The sequence below is a fragment of the Cherax quadricarinatus genome, unplaced genomic scaffold, assembly GCF_038502225.1.
Source record: "Cherax quadricarinatus isolate ZL_2023a unplaced genomic scaffold, ASM3850222v1 Contig1488, whole genome shotgun sequence".
In the NCBI taxonomy this organism is placed as follows: Eukaryota; Metazoa; Arthropoda; class Malacostraca; order Decapoda; family Parastacidae; genus Cherax; species Cherax quadricarinatus.
Window position 1 is genome coordinate 40,916 of NW_027196514.1, and position 19,648 is coordinate 60,563.

The following is a 19,648-nucleotide window of genomic DNA, read 5'->3' on the forward strand; positions in this document are numbered from 1 at the left end:
TACATCATGTCAACACACTCAACAACACTACATCATGTCAACACACTCAACAGCACATCAACACACACTACATGTCAATGAACTCTACAACACACTACATATCAACACACTACAACATATCAAAACATTCAGCGTCCCACAGCACATCAACACACTTTGCAACATGCTTGTAACCTCCATACAATTAAACTGTTTACCTTTTGTTATGTTCTACGAGTGTGTTGATCTTTTGTGTTTACAAGCATCAACATTGACAAATTAAATATTTTAAATATCCTCTCGTTATTCTTCTATCTGGAATATTCAGTACTACATTAATGTAATTGTAGACACTATACATGTACTATATGCAAGATAATGTACACTAAATGTGTTTTGTACAAAAATTCCTCCTAAAATTCGTAATATACAGTGGAACCTCGGTATGCGACTTCAATTCATTCCGGAAGGCTGTTCAAGAGCCGCTCCGTTTGAGTATCGAACAAATTCTTCCAAACCAATTTTCCGTTTCATTGGCTGTTATCACTAACCATCGTATGCCCCATGGTGACGAAACATGAAATAGTTTACAGTGAAGTTCTGGCAGGTCGTATTTGTTTGGTCAAGTACTGAGCTTTGTTCGAGTAGGGAGCTGGTCGTATATCGAGGTTCTACTGTATCTACTATAATGGCGTGTCTTCTGAAAGGTAACAAAAAATTATAATTATTTAAATTGCACTTAACCCAAGCAGGTCATAATTTATTCAAGTCTTTGAACACTTGGAACATGATGTGGTTTCATATCTGTATGATCCTTCATATTTCATACTAAGAGTTAAATACTGATTTTTTGGCAACCTGATTACTTACACTGAATTATTCATGTATGAGTTTTCATATGTGATACCAGACTAGATTTTAGTCTAAAGTCTTTTCCACATTCTGCACAGTGATATGGTTTCTTTCCTGTATGAAGTCTCAAATGATAAACAAGAGTCTTATTTTCAGTAAAACATTGCTGACATTCTGAACACTGATATGGCTTCTCTCCTGTATGAACCCTCATATGACTTACTTGAGCCGATTTATCCGAAAACTCCTTCAGACACAGTGAACACTGATATGGTTTCTCTCCAGTGTGAAGTCTGAAATGTAGTACCAGATGAGCTTTTTGAGTAAAACATTTTTGGCACTCGGTACACTGAAATGGTTTCTCTTTTGTATGTAGTCTCATATGCAGCTCAAGGTGAGCTTTTTGTGTAAAGTTTTTTAAACATTCAGTACAATGAAAGGGCTTCTCTCCAGTATGAACTCTCATATGATGGTCCAGGTGATGTTTGCGAGGAAAAGCTTTCAGACACACTTTACACTGATGAGGTTTCTCCCCTAAGTGAAGCTTCACATGTCTGACTAAATTTGATTTAGTTTTCAGCTTTCTTGGGCAATAAGAACACTTATATTGATTTTGCTGCTCCTCAGTGTGAAATTTCTCATATGAAAATAGACGAGATTTATGTTTAAAGTCTCTCAGACTCTCTGAAGACGGCTTCTGTTTTGTATGGTGTTTCATGTGATTGATTAGATTTTCTTCTTGCGGAAATGTTTTTAAACATAACGAACACTGATATGGTTTCTCCTCTGTATGAGTTCTCTCATGAATTCCTAGATGACCCTTTTGTGCAAAGCCCTTATGACATACCAAGCATCTATATGGTTTTTCTCCCGTGTGAACTCTCAAATGTCTTGTTAAATGGGATTTATTTGTAAAGTGTTTAAAGCACACTGAACACTGGTGTGACTTCTTCAGTGAATGAGCACTCATCTTGCTGTATTGTTTTTTTCAAAATTCTGATACACTAAACACTAGTCTATTATTCTTTTTCTCTGGTATGAGGTATCAAAGATTTAATTAAATATTTCTTTTAAGTCGAGTGTTCTGGCTACTTATTCCTGATATGGGTTTCTCTACTATATAGCTTCTCCAATAAATTACAGAAGTAGATATATTTGAAGATTTTTTTTAGATACACTGAACAATGGTGGGGTTCCACTTGCATACTGCAAAACAAGGGAAAACAATAGTGTTTTTAATGAACATGACATAGGGTATAATTATGGAACAGTGTAACTGTCTGTTAGGAATCTAAATAAGTCATGAAGGTTAGAACCAAATATTTTGACAATAGTAAACATCAAGAAAGTCCTCAACTCATACAAGTTATTCAGCATTATATTAGCCTTTAAAAAAATTTCTTTGTCAATATACATACCTTAACTAATCTTATGACCATTTCATAAGAACTTATGGCCATTTTCCTAGTTTGGTCATTTAGCTATGAGAAAGACAAAATTATTAATACTCTCAAAAATTTTAACAAAAAAATACAATTATTTTTATGTTAGGGGATGTGTAAAACCAAGTGTTTACAATGAAGCATATTAGTAAACAAAATGTAGATAAGGGTGCAAAACTTTCGTTGCATTTATGGATTAAAAACATATGACTGAGTAGATTGGAGAGCATTGTGGCAGATGTTACAAATGCATTGGAATAGATTGTAAGTTACTCTTTTTTTTTAACATACCAGCAGTCTCCCACTGAGGTGGGATGGCCCAAGAAAAAAGAAACTCTCTCATCATCACTTACAACACTGCTGTCTTGCCAGAAGTGCATCTATACTACAGTTTAGATGCCCCTCCAAGCTGTAATATCTTCACCAATGACTCAAGAAATCGTAATGACACGATTGCAAACAAACCATAACCCCGCGGATTCAATCCCAGCCGGGGGTATGGTTTATCTTCACCAATCCTTCAGAGAAACACTGTAATTCCCACTGCCAGGACTCAAGTCTGGCTAAGTTTCACTGAATTCCTTCATAAACATTACAAAATGAGAGGGTACAATGTGAACAGGAACAACAATGAACACACTGTACAGCCAGCTGTTGTTGTAGACAATTAAAAAAATGGGCAACTAGTCAACACGTGTGACATGCAAATAAGGTTCACTGACTGTGGGTGTAGGAGTCGCCAGTGGCATATGAAATTATTTTTCCACCTTGTAGGCATAGCAGTGCTCAATGCCTACAATATGTAACACATAAAAACCAGGAAATGACTTCAGTATGCTGAATTTACCCTCAGTGTCATAAAGCAGATTGTATGTATCATGTCACACCTGTGCCTGCCTCTCAACAATGACCTGTCCTTCACCAACATCCAGAGGGGAAAGCACCAAACTGATTACCTACTAGCTGTCACTTCATCACACAACTCTTGTCTGCCCAGAAAAAGAAGTGTACGGAAGGGCCCTGCATATACAGCTCCCATTTTTTGGTATTCCACATTTTCATTGCCTTTCAACTGAGCCATTGTTCATTATGTTCGGTGCTTTTACTGCTTTTCTGCAGCTATCACTGTTTTTGTAAAAGAGTTGTGTAAGGGAAGGACAAACAGGGCCATATTTGAAGGTAAGTATTGTATGTACTCTGCATTTATATTAATATTTTATGTCTAGCTGTAGAGAGGACTTAATATATGATACTGTAAACATGTTATCAGGGTTTTAGATGGATTCAGTAATGAAAAAGGTGCTCTTTTCCATCCTCCAGCGATCTTTACCTATCGGCCGAGGTCGCGAACCTTCAGAGCCATTTGAACAGGGTCCACCTGTATCTTGGAAAAGGTGTGTTGTGTGTGCCCACAGCACAAGACGAAAGAATACATGATACATGTGTCAGCAATGTGGGGTGCCACTCTGACACCGTGCTTAAGGAGTTTCATAAGGATACATAATACAGTAGACCCTCGGTTTTCGTGTTTAATCCATTCCAGAGCCATCGGTCAAAACTGAAATATGGGGTGCCACTCTGACACTGTGCTTAAGGAGTTTCATAAGGATACATAATACAGTAGACCCTCAGTTTTTGTGTTTAATCCATTCCAGAGCCATCGGCCAAAACTGAAACCATTTTCCTCGTAAGAAATAATGCAAATTGAATTAATCCATTCCAGACACCCAAAAGTATCAATAAAAGTTTTGTTTTTTATCTTAAAGATAGATTTACATGCACAAAAGAATGAACATTACACATGACACTTACCTTCATTGAAGGCTGTTGTTGCTGGAAGGAAGACAGAGAGGAGGCGAGAGGGAAGAGAGGTTATTTATTTATTTATTTATTTTATGTCTTTGCAAACAGTACATTGAGATTTTGTATTTACAATAGTGGGTGTCAATGCAAAGAGAGCCTCTATTATGCCAAGGCATTATGGGCCAACTTAACGTTATTGGCTTACAGACGACTTAACACTAAGGGTTATATCATAGTTGTACAGTAGGATAGTAATTATTTCATAGTTGTACAGTAGATTATTAATTATAAGTGAATCAAAATTTGTATAAGACAAAAGATATATTCATATATTCAAATTATATTCCTGTCAACAATGGATAAAAGGTTCAAAGTGATTGTTGAAGTTATGATGTGGGAGTACATAAGTGAGTATGTGTGTACTGAGCATTTAGTGTTTAGTCTAGGGTGATTAAGTGGCTTTTGAGAAGAATCTTAAATTGATTTTCAGACTGGGTTACTTTAATATCTTCTGGTAATGAATTCCATATTTTTGGGCCCTTTATGTGCATAGAGTTTTTACACAGTGTGATATGGACACGAGGTATATTAAAGAGACCTGTGTCTTGTGTTGTGGTCATGTGTCCTGCTTAGGTTGTGAGGAGAAGTTTGAGTGGAGGGTTTATATTTGCGTGTACTGTTCTGTGTATGTAGTAGGCACATGAATAAGTATGGATGTTCTTAATGGTGAGCAGATTCAGACTTTTGAAAATTGGTGGAGTATGCTGGCAGGAGTGGGAATTTGTTGTCATTCTTACTGCTGCCTTTTGCTGGGCTATGAGGGGGTTTTAGGTGATTGGATGTTGTTGATCCCCATGCACAAATTCCATATGTAAGATAAGGGTATATGAGTGAATGGTACAGTGCCAGGAGAGCTGATTGTGGAACGTAGTACCTTATCTTTGATAGTATGCCTACAGTCTTGGAGATTTTCTTGGTGATTTGTTGCATGTGTGTCTGGAACTTAAGGCTACTGTCAAGGTGGATACCTAGGAATTTTCCCTCTGTGAGTCTTGTGACTGATGATCCTTTTAGCGTTATGTTAATCGGATCATTTGCAGCTTTGTTTCCAAATTGAATGAAATAGGTTTTATCAGTGTTCAGGGTAAGTTTGTTAGTCATCATCCAGGCAGATATTTTCTGCAATTCGCCATTGACTGTGTTTGCTAGTATGACTGTGTTTGGGTGGGAAAAGACATATGTAGTGTCATCTGCAAATAATATGGGTTTGAGTAGCTGTGATGCATTCGGTAGATCATTGATGTAGATGAGAAAGAGGAGTGGTCCTACATAAGGACTCTAGGTACCAAGTCCTTATCCTGGGTCACTTCCCTCCTTTTTTTTTTTATTGCCACTAGGACCAGCTTGAGAGTCATTGGACCCTTGTTGCACAAAATATCTGTCCAGATAGGTCTGTTTCTGGCATCTCTTTAAAATTTCCTTAAAATGGGACATGGCATTGTCATTGTAAAAGTCGCAAGCATGGATTGTAATAGCTTTCTCAGGGTGATGTTGCTCCACAAATGAATACACTCCAGTCTACATTGCACAAATCTCCTTAATCTCTGAAGAAGGCACCTGCTTCCATCTCTCTTCCTCCTCCTCTGCATCAATTTCCTGAGCTGTGGTCTGTTGCTGTTGCAGATGAAGCTCTTTCAGCTCATCAGTGGTTAGCTCTTGATTGAGGTCATCCACCAACTCTTCCACATCCTTGCCACTCATATTCAACCCCATGGAATTCCTCAATGCCACAGTTGACTGCACAACAGGTGTAGAGTCAACAGGGTCAGCCTCAGACCCTTCAAAATCCTTCTTTTGAACACAATCTGGCCACAGTTTTCCCCAAGCAGAGTTCATTGTCCTTAAAGTCACTCCCTGCCATGCCTTATCTATAAGGCTTATGCAATGGAAGATATTGAAGTGATTCTTCCAGAACTCTCTTAGGGTCAATTCAGAGCCCGTGGTTATGTCAAAACACCTCTGAAACATTGCTTTGGTGTACAGTTTTTAAAGTTTGTGATGATCTGGTGGTTCATGAGCTGGATGAGAGAAGTGGTGTTAGGAGGCAAGAAATTCACTGTTACAAAACTGAATTCCTTAGACAATTGGTCTTCCAAGTCGGGAGGATGAACAGGAGCATTGTCCATTAACAGGAGCCACTGGAGTGGCAATTTATTATCCAGGAGGTATTTTTTCACACTGGGGCCAAACACTTCATTGAACCATTCCAGGAAAATTCCCCTTGTGACCCATTCCCTACTGTTTGCCTTCCACATCACATACAATTTACTCTTGGCAACACTGTTTTCTTGAACACTCTGGGATTTTCAGAGTGCTACACCAGTCAAAGCTTCACTTTGAAATCCCCACTAGCATTACCACACAACAAGAGAGTTAGCCTGTCTTTCACTGGCTTGTGTCCTGGGAGTGCCTTTTCCTCCTGTGTGATGTAGGTCCTCTTTGGCATTTTGTTCAAAAAGAGGCCTGTTTCATCACAATTGAACACTTGTTGGGGTTGATATTTTTCAGCCTCTACATAACATTTGAATTCTCGCACAAATTTTTCAGCTGCTTGCTTGTCTTAACTGGCATTCTCACTGTGCAATACAACACTGTGTATGCCATTTTGCTTCTTGAATTATTTTTAACCAGCCTTTGCTGGCCTTGAATTCACCTACATCAGCACTTGTTTCAGGAAGTTTCTTTATGAGATCATCATTGCCTTTTCACAAATTATGGACTGCACAACAGTATCTCCCGCTAATTCTTTCTGTCTGATCCACAACAACAACAATTTCTCCACTTATTCAATTATTTGGGATCTCTGGTTATCGCATTCACCCCTTTTGCAACATCAGCTTCCATGATTTCTTTTCTCTTTGCCACAATGGAGCTGATAGTTGATGGTGACCCGTACATCCCGCCGACTACAGCAATGCATATGACACTATCATATTTTCTTAGGATTTCTTTTTTCAGTTCTACGGTGTTCCTTACTTTCTTTACCAAAGCACTGGCACTAGGAGCTTCCTTTGGGGCCATGGTTGCTTATTTAGCAGTCATACACAATGAACAAGTGGCAGAAACATGGATTATTACAAAATGTTTCATATGACCTGGCAAGATATAGTCACTCACCGAGAAACAACGCTACACTGGCTGAGAATGCATGTGGGAGGCGGCTTTGTCTGTGTGCTGGGCACTGGACAAGTTTCGTACGTTTGACGAAAACGGAGGTAATCAACGAAAAAAGTCGGCCAAAACCGATATCGGTGATAACGGAGATCGACGAAAATGGAGGGTCCACTGTACATGTGTCAACAATGTGAAGTGACACTGTCTGACACCATGCTTTAAAGAGTTTCATACACTTGAGGACTTCTAAAAACATTGCTTGGACTTGTAAAAAAATTGTATGTATTTGTAGACATTATGTGACTGATGCTGACAGACATGTTCACCTGTCAGTGCGTTAATATGTGCTTGTGACCAATTACTATTTCCATACCTAATAGAGTGGAACCTCAGTTGTCAAACTTAATTCGTTCCAGATGTTGGTCCAACAACCAAACCAATTTTTCCCACAAAGAGTAATGTAATGTGTAACCCATCAGTTACACAACCCAGGGCAGCATGGGTTAAGAGCAGGTCGCTCCTGTCTATCCCAACTACTGGACCACTACGACAAGGTCCTGGATGCTCTAGAAGACAAACAGAATGCAGATGTAATATACACAGATTTTGCAAAAGCCTTCAACAAGTGTGACCATAGTGTAATAGTGCACAAAATGCATGATAAAGGAATAACAGGAAAAGTTGGTAGATGGATCTATAATTTCCTAACAAATAGAACACAAAGAGTAATAGTCAACAGAGTAAAGTCTGAGGCGGCTACGGTGAAAAGCTCTGTTCCACAAGGCACAGTACTCGCACCCATCTTTTTCCTCATCCTCATATCAGACATAGACAGGGATATAAGCCACAGTGCCGTGTCTTCCTTTGCAGATGGCATCCAAATCTGCATGACAGTGTCCTCCATTGAAGACACTGCAAGGCTCCAGGCAGACATCAGCCAAATCTTTAAATGGGCTGCAGAAAACAATATGAAGTTCAATGAAGAGAAATTTCAACTACTCCGATGGGGTAAACGAGAGGAAATTATAATATCATCAGAGTATAAAACAAATTACAACCACACAATAGCGGTGTTCCTCAGGGGTCAGTGTTGGGCCCATTGTTGTTCACAATTTACATAACGACATAGATGAGGGAATAAATAGCGACATAAGCAAATTTGCTGATGACAACAAAATAGGCCATCCAATTCATTCTAATAAGGACACTAGAGCACTCCAGGATGATTTGAATAGACTGATGCAATGGTCGGAGAAGTGGCAGATGCAGTTTAATATAGACAAATGCAAAGTTCTAAATGTTGGGCAGGAAAATAACCATGTGACTTATAAACTAAATAATGTTGATCTTAATACTACTGATTGCGAAAAGGATTTAGGAGTTCTGGTTAGCAGTAATCTAAAACCAAGACAACAGTGCATTAGTGCTCGCAATAAAGCTAACAGAATTCTTGGATTCATATATAGAAGTATAAATAATAGAAGTCCTCAGGTTGTTCTTCAACTCTATACAGTGGATCCCCAGTTAACGATATTTTTTCATTCTAGAAGTATGTTCAGGTGCCAGTACTGACCGAATTTGTTCCCATAAGGAATATTGTGAAGTAGATTAGTCCATTTCAGACCCCCAAACATACACGTACAAACGCACTTACATAAATACACTTACATAATTGGTCGCATTTGGAGGTGATCGTTAAGCGGGGGTCCACTGTATATCCTTGGTTAGGCCTCATTTAGACTATGCTGCTCAGTTCTGGTCGCCGTATTACAGAATGGGTATAAATGCTCTGGAAAACATACAGAGGAGGATGACAAAGATGATCCCATGTATCAGAAATCTTCCCTATGAGGATAGACTGAGGGCCCTGAATCTGCACTCTCTCGAAAGGCGTAGAATTAGGGGGGATATGGTCGAGGTGTATAAATGGAAAACAGGAATCAATAAAGGGGATGTAAATAGCGTGTTTAAAATTTCCGGCCAAGACAGGACTCGTAGCAATGGTTTCAAGTTGGAAAAATTCAGATTCAGGAAGGATATAAGAAATAGAGTTGTGGATGAGTGGAACACACTCCCAAGTATAGTTACTGAGGCTAAAACATTGTGTAGTTTTAAAAATAGGTTAGATAAATACATGAGTGGGTGTGGGTGGGTGTGAGTTGGACCTGACTAGCTTGTGCTGCTGGGTCTGGTGCCGTGCTCCTTCCTTGAGTGGAGGTGATCAGACTGGGTGGGTCACTGGGCTAATCTGGAGAGGGGACATGGACCTGCTCCACATGGATCAGTAGGCCTGTTGCAGTGTTATTTCTTTCTTATGTTCTTAAAAACTAATGTCAAAGACCTGAGAGTGATCATGTCGGAAGATCTTACCTTCAAGGACCATAACATTGTATCAATCGCATCTACTAGATAAATGACAGGATGGATAATGAGAACCTTCAAAAGGGATGTCAAGCCCATGATGACATTCTTTAAGTTGCTTGTTCTATCTAGGCTGGAATAGACTCAGAAGTGTCCCTGTTTGCAGATGATGTAAAGTTGATGAGAATTCAATTGGACGAGGACCAGGCGGAACTACAAAGGGATCTGGATAGGGTGCAGGCCTGGTCTGGAAACTGGCTCCTGGAGTTCAACCCCCAGCAAGTGTAAAGTCATGAAGACTGGGGAAGGGCAAAGAAGACTGGAGATAGAGTACAGTCTAGGGGTCAAAGACTACGAACCTTACTCAAGGAAAAGGATCTTGGTGTGAGTATAACACCAGGTACATCTCCTGAGGTGCACATCAACCAAATAACTGCTGCAGCATATGAGCACCTAGTAAACCTAAGAATAGCATTTCAACATCTCAATAAGGAATTGTTCAGGATCCTGTACACCGTGTATGTCAGGCTTATATTGGAGTATGAGGCACCAGTTTGGAACAGACACCTAGCCAATCATATAAAGAAATTAAAGAAAGTACAAAGGTTTGCAACAAGACAAGTCCCAGAGCTAAGAGGCATGTTTTATGAGGAGAGGTTAAGGGAAACCAACCTGACAACACTGCAGGACAGGAGAGATAGGGCAGCAGAGACAAGATGTTCCAGAGATGGGGCACAGCAACAAGGGGTCACAATTGGCATGCAAGACACAATGAGGTCAATGACGTCATAAAACTGGATGCCCAGCCGAGAGAGAGCCCCGATCACTAGCAGCCTAATACTGGGCGATAACTCAAACTGTGGTCCTTGCATCTACCAGGTCTAATATTGTACAGTGGACCTTCGGTTATCGGCCATTCCTGTTATCAACCAACTTGGTCATTGGCCATTTTTTCAGCTGCCGGTGATCGGCTGTTTCGGATGCGTCCGTCAGCCAGCTGGGGCCGCTTGTGTGTCAGTTTGGCTGTGTCTCTCGGTGCGTAAGGAAGCTTCTACTAATACATCGAGACATTTCGCTTTTTTCCATTGTTTTTGCGTTTTTTTTTTTTTGCAGTGCAACTGTGAAAGAAAGTTCCTAGTAAAGTTCCTGTAGTAAAGACAGTGAGAAACACCATGGAATTTAAGCGTGAAGTGGTTGATAAATATGAGAGGGGTATGCGGGTGCTGGAACTTTTCAGGATGTACGGGAAAAACAAATCAACAATAGCATCCATCCTGGCAAAGAAAGAACAAATCAAGTTTTATTTTTCATTCCTTGAAAATTGGTGCAATAGGCCTGAGTCGCCTAGACATGAGAGAATGGGTCTGCGCACTCAGTGTGTGCAGTATGAAAAAAATTGGGGACACTGGGGTACCTCGTGGTAGCACCAGTTAGTTTCAGCTCCATCTTGGGTCAACATCATGGCAAACCCCCGTGATTCACTTACGTCTCATAGTATTAACACTACTATTCTCGGAAAGTGATACAGAAGGCGAGTTTAGTGGATTTGACACTGATATGGCCACTAATGATCAAGGAATTAGTGAAACTATTGATGACAGTCCAGATGACCCTCAGCCCATCACTTCTGGAGTGGCCAGTGTGACCACAACTGACCCTCAGTCCAGCACCTCTGGGGTTGCTAGTGTTATTACCCAAAGGCAACTCCGCAAGAGGAAATTATAATTTTCCATGTGTTATGGTGTTGACGATAGTGGAAGTGATATAAGTGACGATGATATAATTGATTTTATGCCCATAGAGGATTTGTCGAGTGAAAATGATTATCATTATTCCCCAGTGAAACGTACTTTTAGGCGGCGGCAGCTACGTTCAGGCAGTGTGCCATATGCAGTCGGTGGCAAGGGTCGTGGCAGGTCACGATCCAAAACCCCAGCCACTGTTAGTGATAGTGATCATGAAGGAGGGTATGCTGGGATGGAGGAAGAGGAGGTGGGTGGCACGATGCCTGGACCTCGTGGCGCGGTGGGTAGGCAGACAAAAGACTGCCCCGCTCCCTCTCAACCATGTGCTTCCTCCACTTTTGTCCCTTTTCCTGCTCTCCCACGCCCTATGCCACAGGTCCACCCTACACCATGTGACAGGGAATGGAACTGGACAGAAAGTACACCATTCATGCCACATCCTTTCAATTTTGATCCCAGCAGAAGTGGTATCATGCCACACTGTCCCATCACAAATGAGTCTACAGAGTTAGACTATTTTCAACTATACTTAGATGAGCCGATAATGAACCTGATTGTTACCCAGACCAACATGTACTACCAGTATACAATGGACCACACAAATGTTTCAGAATCATCATGTCTGTGCAGGTGGAAAGATACAACTGTAGCTGATATGTATTTATTCCTTGGGACTATCATGCTTATGCCACACACCACACACACATAAGAACAATATAGCACACTACTGGTCCACAGACTACTTCATCTGTACTCTAGTCTTCAGTGACCTCCTTCCCTGCAACAGATTCACTCTGTTGCTACGAATGTTGCACTTCGCAGACAGGAATATGCCAAACCGAAATGACCTCCTATACAAAATCCGGGAATTGTTTATGTATCTGAAGCGCAAATTTAGTGCCTACTTTTATCCATTCAAGAACATTGTTGTTGACGAGTCCTTGATACTGCTCAAGGGATGATTGTCATTCAAAAATATATACCAAGCAAACATAATTTTTTGGTATAAAACTCTGTTATGTGTGACTGTGAGACTGGTCTTGTGTTGGATGTCATTATTTACACAGGGAAAAACACACTCGACGATACCAGGCACATGTTGGGCATTTTTGGTGATGTTGTTCACAAGATGATGGAACCATACCTTGGCAGGGTCATACATTGTTCACCTACAACTGGTACACAAACCCTATGCTTGCTGATTTCTTCCATGTGAACAATACTGATATATGTGGAACAGTGAGAAAAAGTAGAAAACACATGCCAAGGTTCACTGGAAGAAGTGTAGGGCAAGCATTTCATGCCAATGACATCATGGCACTGACATGGCATGACAAATAGGATGTGACATTGCTGTCAACCATCCACAGAAACGAGATGGTACAGACAGACTAAGCAAGCTGAACAATCAACCTCTTGTAAAGCCAGCTGCTGTCGTTGACTATACAAACAATATGCGACTAGTCGACAAGTGTGAGATGATGATAGGATTTGTTGACTGTGTGTGTAGGAGTCGCAAGTGGTATATAAAATTGTTTTTCCACCTTGTAGACATTGCAATGCTCAATGCCTTCAACATGTATGAAATAAAGACTGGGAAGCAACAACAATATGTGGAATTCACCCTCAATATCATCATGCAGATAGTGAAAAAGTATGGTACCACACCTGTACCTGCCACTCCACAGCGATCTGTCACCCCACAACCAGAGAGGAAAGTACCCAACCTAATAATCCCTAATTGTCACTGCCTGATACTGATACTGTCTACCCCAAAGATGAGGTATTCGCAGAAGTGTGTTGTGTGAGCTTACACTACAAGGCAACCCCAAGTGCGAAAAGACACACGATTCGTATGTCAGCAATGTGGGGTGGCACTCTGTATGAATCCATGCTTCTTCGAGTATCATACAGTGGTGAACTTCTAGAAACATAAATGGGACCTGTAAATACCCTACATATATATGTAAACAATAGTATGTGATTGAACCAGGTGTATAAATTCATCAGTGTGAACATGTGTGTTTGTGACAGTATGATTACAAATTCAATACCAAACATTTGTGTCTCAACAAAAATTGGCTATGAGATCAAAAGATGAGCAACAAAACATTATTATCATAACATGAAAACAACAGAAAATAGAAAAGAATTGGAAAACAATGATAAATGTTTATTGTTTCTGCAAGCAGCAGTGCTCCATGTTGCCGACACCTCATCATTTAGCACCAACTTTGCGGGCTTATATCTTGGTAAGTACTGGCCCTAAATTTTTCAAAATATTCGGAGCGTTACGCAGGTGAACGTATATCTATGTTTGGACAGCTGAAGGGTTAAAGTGAAGCCTTTATGGGTGTATCACTCAGAAATTCCCAGTGTTCAAGAAAAGCAATGTCTTCAAAAATAGATTGTGTGTGATGTGGAAAGCTAATCAAAAGGCATGGGTCACAAGGCAAATTTTCAGAGAGTGGGTTAACTCCTAAACTGTCCAAACGTAGATCTACGTTTCCTTGCGTAGTGCTCCGAACATAGATCTACATTTTTTTCACGTTCTTATGGAGAAAATCAAGGTAAGAGCACTACGCACGCAAACGTAGAGCTACGTTTCGACAGTTTAAGGGTTAATATGTTTGGCCCAAGTTTGAAAAAGTACCTCATGGAAAAGAAATTGCCACTCATGTGCCTCCTGCTACTGGACAATGCTCCTGCACATCCTCCAGACTTGGAAGACCAAGTGTTTAGGGACTTCAATTTCATAAAAGTGAAGTTCTTGCCTATAGGTAAGGCTTGGGGAGGGAGTGACTTCCAGGACTTTGAACTCTGCTGGGAGAAAATTGCGGCCAGGTTGTGTCCAAGAGAGGGATTTTGAAGGGTCTGAGGCTGACCCTGACCTTGCTGACCCTGTGGACTCTATTGTGGCACTAGGGAAGTCCCTGGGGTTGGAGGTGAGTGGTGAGGATGTGGAAGAGTTGGTGGAGGACCACAGGGAAATGCTAACCACTGAAGAGCTGCAAGAGCTTCAATTCGAACAGCAACAGACTGCAGCTGAGGAACTTGTTTCAGAGGAGGAAGAGGGAGTGAAGGAGGTGCCTTCTTCAGAGATTAAAGAGGTGTGTGCAATGTGGACTAGGGTGCAAGCTTTTGTAGAGAAACATCACCATGACCAAGCTGAAACAAGCCATATCTGCAACATGTTCAGTGACAAAACCCTGTCCCACTGCAGGGTAATCTTAGAGATGCCAGAAACAGAGCACTCTTGACAGCTATTTTGTGTGGCAGGGGTCCAGTGACCTCTCAAGCTGGTCTTAGTGGCATTAAAAGACAAACAAGGGAAGTAACCCCAGAGAAGCTTTGCTACCTAAAGTCTTTACGGAGGGGGATTTCCCTTCCTCCTCCCTATCTTCCAGAAGCCAGCATTAGCCTTCAATAAAGTTATGTAATATTTAAATAATTGTTAAAAAAATTATTTTTTTGTGAATATTTTTGTCTGGAACAGATTAATTATATTTCCATTAATTCCTACGGGAAATATTAATTCGGTTTTCGGCCACTGCGGTCTGAGGCTGACCTTCTGGAACAGATTCCAGCCAATAACTGAGGATCCACTGTAACCACTTAGCCACAGAGATTATGATGAAAATTTTACAGCTAGCAATACTGTGACACTGTTGTACCTGTGGAACTAAATATGATCCAAATAGTTTCTCTCACAGCCCAAGAAATTTTATGGTACAATACATTTATTTCCATATCCTTTAACCCTTTGAGGGTTTCGGACGTACTAGTACGTCTTACGCGCAGTGGTTTTTGACGTACTAGTACGCATAAATTCTAGCGCCGTCAAATCTCGCGGGAAAAGGCTGGTAGGCCTCCATATGAAAGAATGGGTCTATGTGGTCAGTGTGCACAATATAAAAAAAATCCTGCAGCACACAGTGCATATTGAGAAAAAAAAAACTTTCACCGTTTTTTTGGCATAAAACAGCGACTTTGCACTGTATTTTCGTATGGTATTTATTGTTGCATTCTAGTTTCCTTGGTCTCATTTTATAGAATGGAATGCATATCACAGAAATTGAGATGACTGGTTTTACAATGAAAAGTACCTTGAAATTGAGCTCAAAGTAGCAGAAATGTTCGATTTTTACCAAAGTTCAAAAGTAAACAAATCATGCCAAGCGTCCAATACACGTCAACTGGTGAGTCTAACATTCTTTTGCAAGTGCGCCAATATGATTTATACCATTTTTTACACTAATGCAGTAGTCTGCATAACAGTAAATCTTCTATTTTTCGTGAGAATAAAAATTCAAAGTGGAAAGCAAAAGAATGTAAGAGGGGCCTTGAGACGTGACTAATGAACAGAAGAAATGTCATTTTAGTGCCAGGAATGTATTTCTTGTTTGTTCTGTACCCTATTCGGAAATTGGCATTTTTTGAAATTTGTGTGAAATTGGCAAAATTGCTAAATTCTGACCACTGTATTGGATAGTTGAAAATGGTAAATGGGTGATTTCTTGCACTCATTCAATAGAAAAAATGTAGTTCTAGCGAAATATTCATGTTTTTTGTCGACTAGTACAGAGGAATTGGCCGAAAATGGGGCTCAAATTGGGCAAAATCGCCGATGCGTAAACATCGCCGAGACCGCTAACTTCGCAAGAGCATAATTCCGTAAGTTTTCCATCAAATCTCATAATTTTGGTGTCATTATGATCGGGAAAAGATTCTCTATCTTTTCATAAGAAAAAATTATTTTTTTTTTTTTTAAATTTGGCCGACCCTGAGAACGAGTTTCTGAGAGGGCCTGTCGACCCTCAAAGGGTTAATGGCATATAGTATGTAAAACAGGCTAAATCGTAATGAATGACTGTCAATGAATAAACAGAAGAATGGATAGGATCTTGAACACTGTGTATGTACAAACTTATATCTTTAACCATTTTGTGACATGATTTGACAAGCAGAACTTTTGCGGAATGGGGACTGAAGAGTGAGACAGTAGGGTCACAGTTGGTGTCACCAATACTGGTTAGCCTTGTCAGGCAAACTGGTTAGCAATGCCAGGCATAGCAATCTTGCCACAGAGTTTTTTGAGGGAGAACTGAAGACTGAGAAGTACAACTGATAGAATAATCACCAAAAATGGGCCAGTAATCCTGCTGCAGTGTTCCTCCATTCTTATGTCCTTAACTCTTCATTCTCAGCAGTTCCTGATCTGCAATGGAAGTGCATGAAGGCTACCCATGAAGACACACATGACACTAAACAAATTCTAATTTTTTAAACTGCCACCCAACTTCCAAGCAATTCTGCTAAATTTGATGCCAACACATCATCTGCCATAATTATAATGCCCTAACACTCCATGTTAAAGTTCATGGAAAACAGCTCATCAGTCAGTGTTCCCTCCAACCAATAGCAAATAACTCTTGCAGAATTCCAGTGTTTAATGATATTTTAATTAATTTTATATATACGTAGAAGAAGACTTTGCCAGGAAGATAATATCAGAGACCTCTCCTGGCTGACTGAAGACTTGGAAATGCTGGAAAGATTAGTAGCATTTGTACTCCTGTATTCATTATGTTTTCATAATGAACACAGTATCCATAGGGAATGTCAGCGAACTCGCTGACATTACCAAGTCATCGATTGGTCAGTCGAGATATCAGATATTGAATTTTCCTACTAGCAAAAGTTCCCCTTTGTATATGTTTACTTAACCTATCGGTAAGTACTAATCTTCAGTAACCTACGCTAACCTATGATAATCTAACCAAAACTATACTAGGATAAACTAATTTATTTTAATGTAAAGTAAATGAAGTTGAACTAGTTAAACTAAGATAGACCTAAACTACATTGTTGGATAACTCATGATGATAAGATAATTTAAGATTTTGTTCAAAATTTTAACCCCAGAGGGTTATCCACCCAGGATAACCCACGAAAGGTAGTGTGCCATTGAGTGACTGTCTGTCATATTTCCATTGAGGTCCTCAATTTTGTCCCCCAGGATGTGACTCACACCAGTCAACTAACACCCAGGTACCTGGTACCTACTTGCTAGGTGAACAGGACAACAGGTGTAAAGAAACACAATGTAATGTTTCCACCCGCCAGGAATCGAACCTGGACCCTCCGTGTGTGTAGCGAGAGCTTTGCCAGCCAGGCCACGACAAGTCGCTGAACCTGCGCCTGGATGATAACTTTCTGCCGCTGGTGATCTGAAAAAGTCAGTGACTTTGCCGAATTACTACGAAGATGGACAAGTTAAATAAGTGATATAGGTACACATACACATAAATACAGTTGCACAAATTAACATACATAGTAACATATGCATAACTTACCTAGGACAACCAAAAATAAGTCAGACAGATTGAACATTAAAATGGTATAAAATACCGACAGGTATTTTATACCATTTTAATGTTCAATCTGTCAGACACTGCAACACAAGGGTATCTTGGTACAGACCTGTTTCTTTTTTTTACCTAACAAAAATAAGTCAGACAAAGTAACATATTTCCACCTGGGTGCCACACCAGGCACCGAGTTAATATCTTGCATTATAAAGAACAGAATACCTCACCAGTCCATCACCAGAGCCCTAGTGGCCTGGTGGCTAAAGTTCTCGCTTCACACACGGAGGGCCCGGGTTCGATTCCCGGCAGGGTGGAAATACTTCGATGCGTTTCCTTACACCTGCTGTCCTGTTCACCTAGCAGGAAATAGGTACCTGGGTGTTAGTCGACTGGTGTGGGTGGCATCGTGGGGGACAAGATTGAGGGCCGCAATGGAAATAAGTTAGACAGTCCTCGATGACGCACTGACTTTCTTGGGTTATCCTGGGTGGCTAACCCTCCAAGGTTAAAAATCCGAAGAAAATCTTATCTCTATCTTATTTCCAGGCTTCTTGTCTTACTGACATCCCAATCCTCAAGTCCAGAGTGAACAAGACTACAAAACTACTGTTGGTTAAGTATACTAGAGCAGTAAACTAGTACGAGTCCACATACAAGCAAGGAAGATGCTACAATATATACCTGGCCATTATTTGCAGTAAAGACGAGTATCTCAGACGCGGATTTTTTATGGCAAAAATTATTATTATTATAATCAAAAAGAAGCGCTAAGCCACAATGGCTATACAGCTTTATGGCAAAAACTGCCCGTGATAGTTAAAATAAGATTAATTTATAATTATGCAGCTATTACTTGTTCATAGTGTTGGTAAGTGTAAATGGTACACTAACCTGGTGTTTCAGTTCCTTCCAGCAGAAATTTCCACTCTTCATAATTGTTTTCCCGTCTTGGCTACCCTTCCCATTTCATAGACTCTGCCCTCTCACGTGCTAAACGCAATTTCTTCTCTCCCAAACTCTCTACTCCTGGGAACTCTTCTATCCTCTGCCTTCCCTACATTTCCGGTCTTTCTAATCTCAACAATTCTCTCCGTCCCTTAGACATCAAGCTTACCTTCCGCCAGACTAACACTCTTCGCACTAATCTCGTTCATACCTCTCCTCCCTCTACAGATGTTCCTGGTGTCTACTCTATTTCTTGCTCCTCCTGTCCTCTTCAATACTTCGGAGAAACTGGTCGATCTCTTTCTGACAGACTTAGGGAGCACAAAAATAGTGTTAGGCTTGCCGACACTAACAATGCTCTTTTCTGTCACGTCAGAGATCATAGCCATCCTATTGACTGGTCTTCTGCTAAAACTGTCTTCCCTACTTCCAACTCGAACAGTCGCCGTCTAGTTGAATCCTCTCTAATACACAACTTTCCTTGTATGAATCTTAGCCCTGGCTTCGTCTCTGTAGATGCCTTCCTCTCCCACTACATTGTAAAATGCTCCAAACTTCAGAACACCCGTGACTTAACCTGACTCCTCATTTTTTCTTTTTCTTTTTTTTCTTCTCCCTCTTCCCCTTTCCTCTTTCCTTTTTCTCCTCTGGGTTGTCTTTCTCTCTTCTGTCTCGTGTTTCTGTTCCTTCTTCATTTATTTCACCACTTCCCCTTTCACGCACCTCTGTGCGCTTGCTCTCCCTCTGTGGGCACCTAGCTCTCTTGCAGTGCTCCCCTTCCTTTGTATTTGACTGGCTCGTCCTCCTTATTCCCCACTTCTACCACTACCACTACTACTACCTCTTCTACTACTACTACTACTACTGATGAAATTAAGACACATGTGCGGCGTCTGGTTGTCTTTGTTGTGGACGTTTCGCCATCCATTGGCCGGCTGGATGGCGAAACAACGTCTACGATAGGGATGCCCAGGTG

The 19,648-nt window shown here is 40.6% G+C and overlaps 1 protein-coding gene across 2 annotated transcripts; it reads right to left on the reverse strand.

The window, feature by feature from the left end:
- Nucleotides 1-712: 712 nt before the first annotated feature.
- LOC138851669 (zinc finger protein 300-like) lies at nucleotides 713-17,693 on the reverse strand. Of its 2 annotated transcripts, XM_070081029.1 has the most exons (4): nucleotides 17,423-17,693; nucleotides 16,497-16,574; nucleotides 2,250-2,312; nucleotides 713-2,037 (listed from the first exon to the last, which is right to left on the reverse strand). In XM_070081029.1, exon 4 carries the CDS (start codon nucleotides 1,799-1,801, stop codon nucleotides 860-862), a length of 942 nt encoding a protein of 313 aa, XP_069937130.1. In that variant the 5' UTR covers nucleotides 1,802-2,037; nucleotides 2,250-2,312; nucleotides 16,497-16,574; nucleotides 17,423-17,693; the 3' UTR covers nucleotides 713-859. The 2 variants fall into 2 exon arrangements, with proteins under 2 accessions (XP_069937130.1, XP_069937129.1); XM_070081028.1 differs by lacking the exon at nucleotides 16,497-16,574.
- Between the last annotated feature and the right edge of the window lie 1,955 nt (nucleotides 17,694-19,648).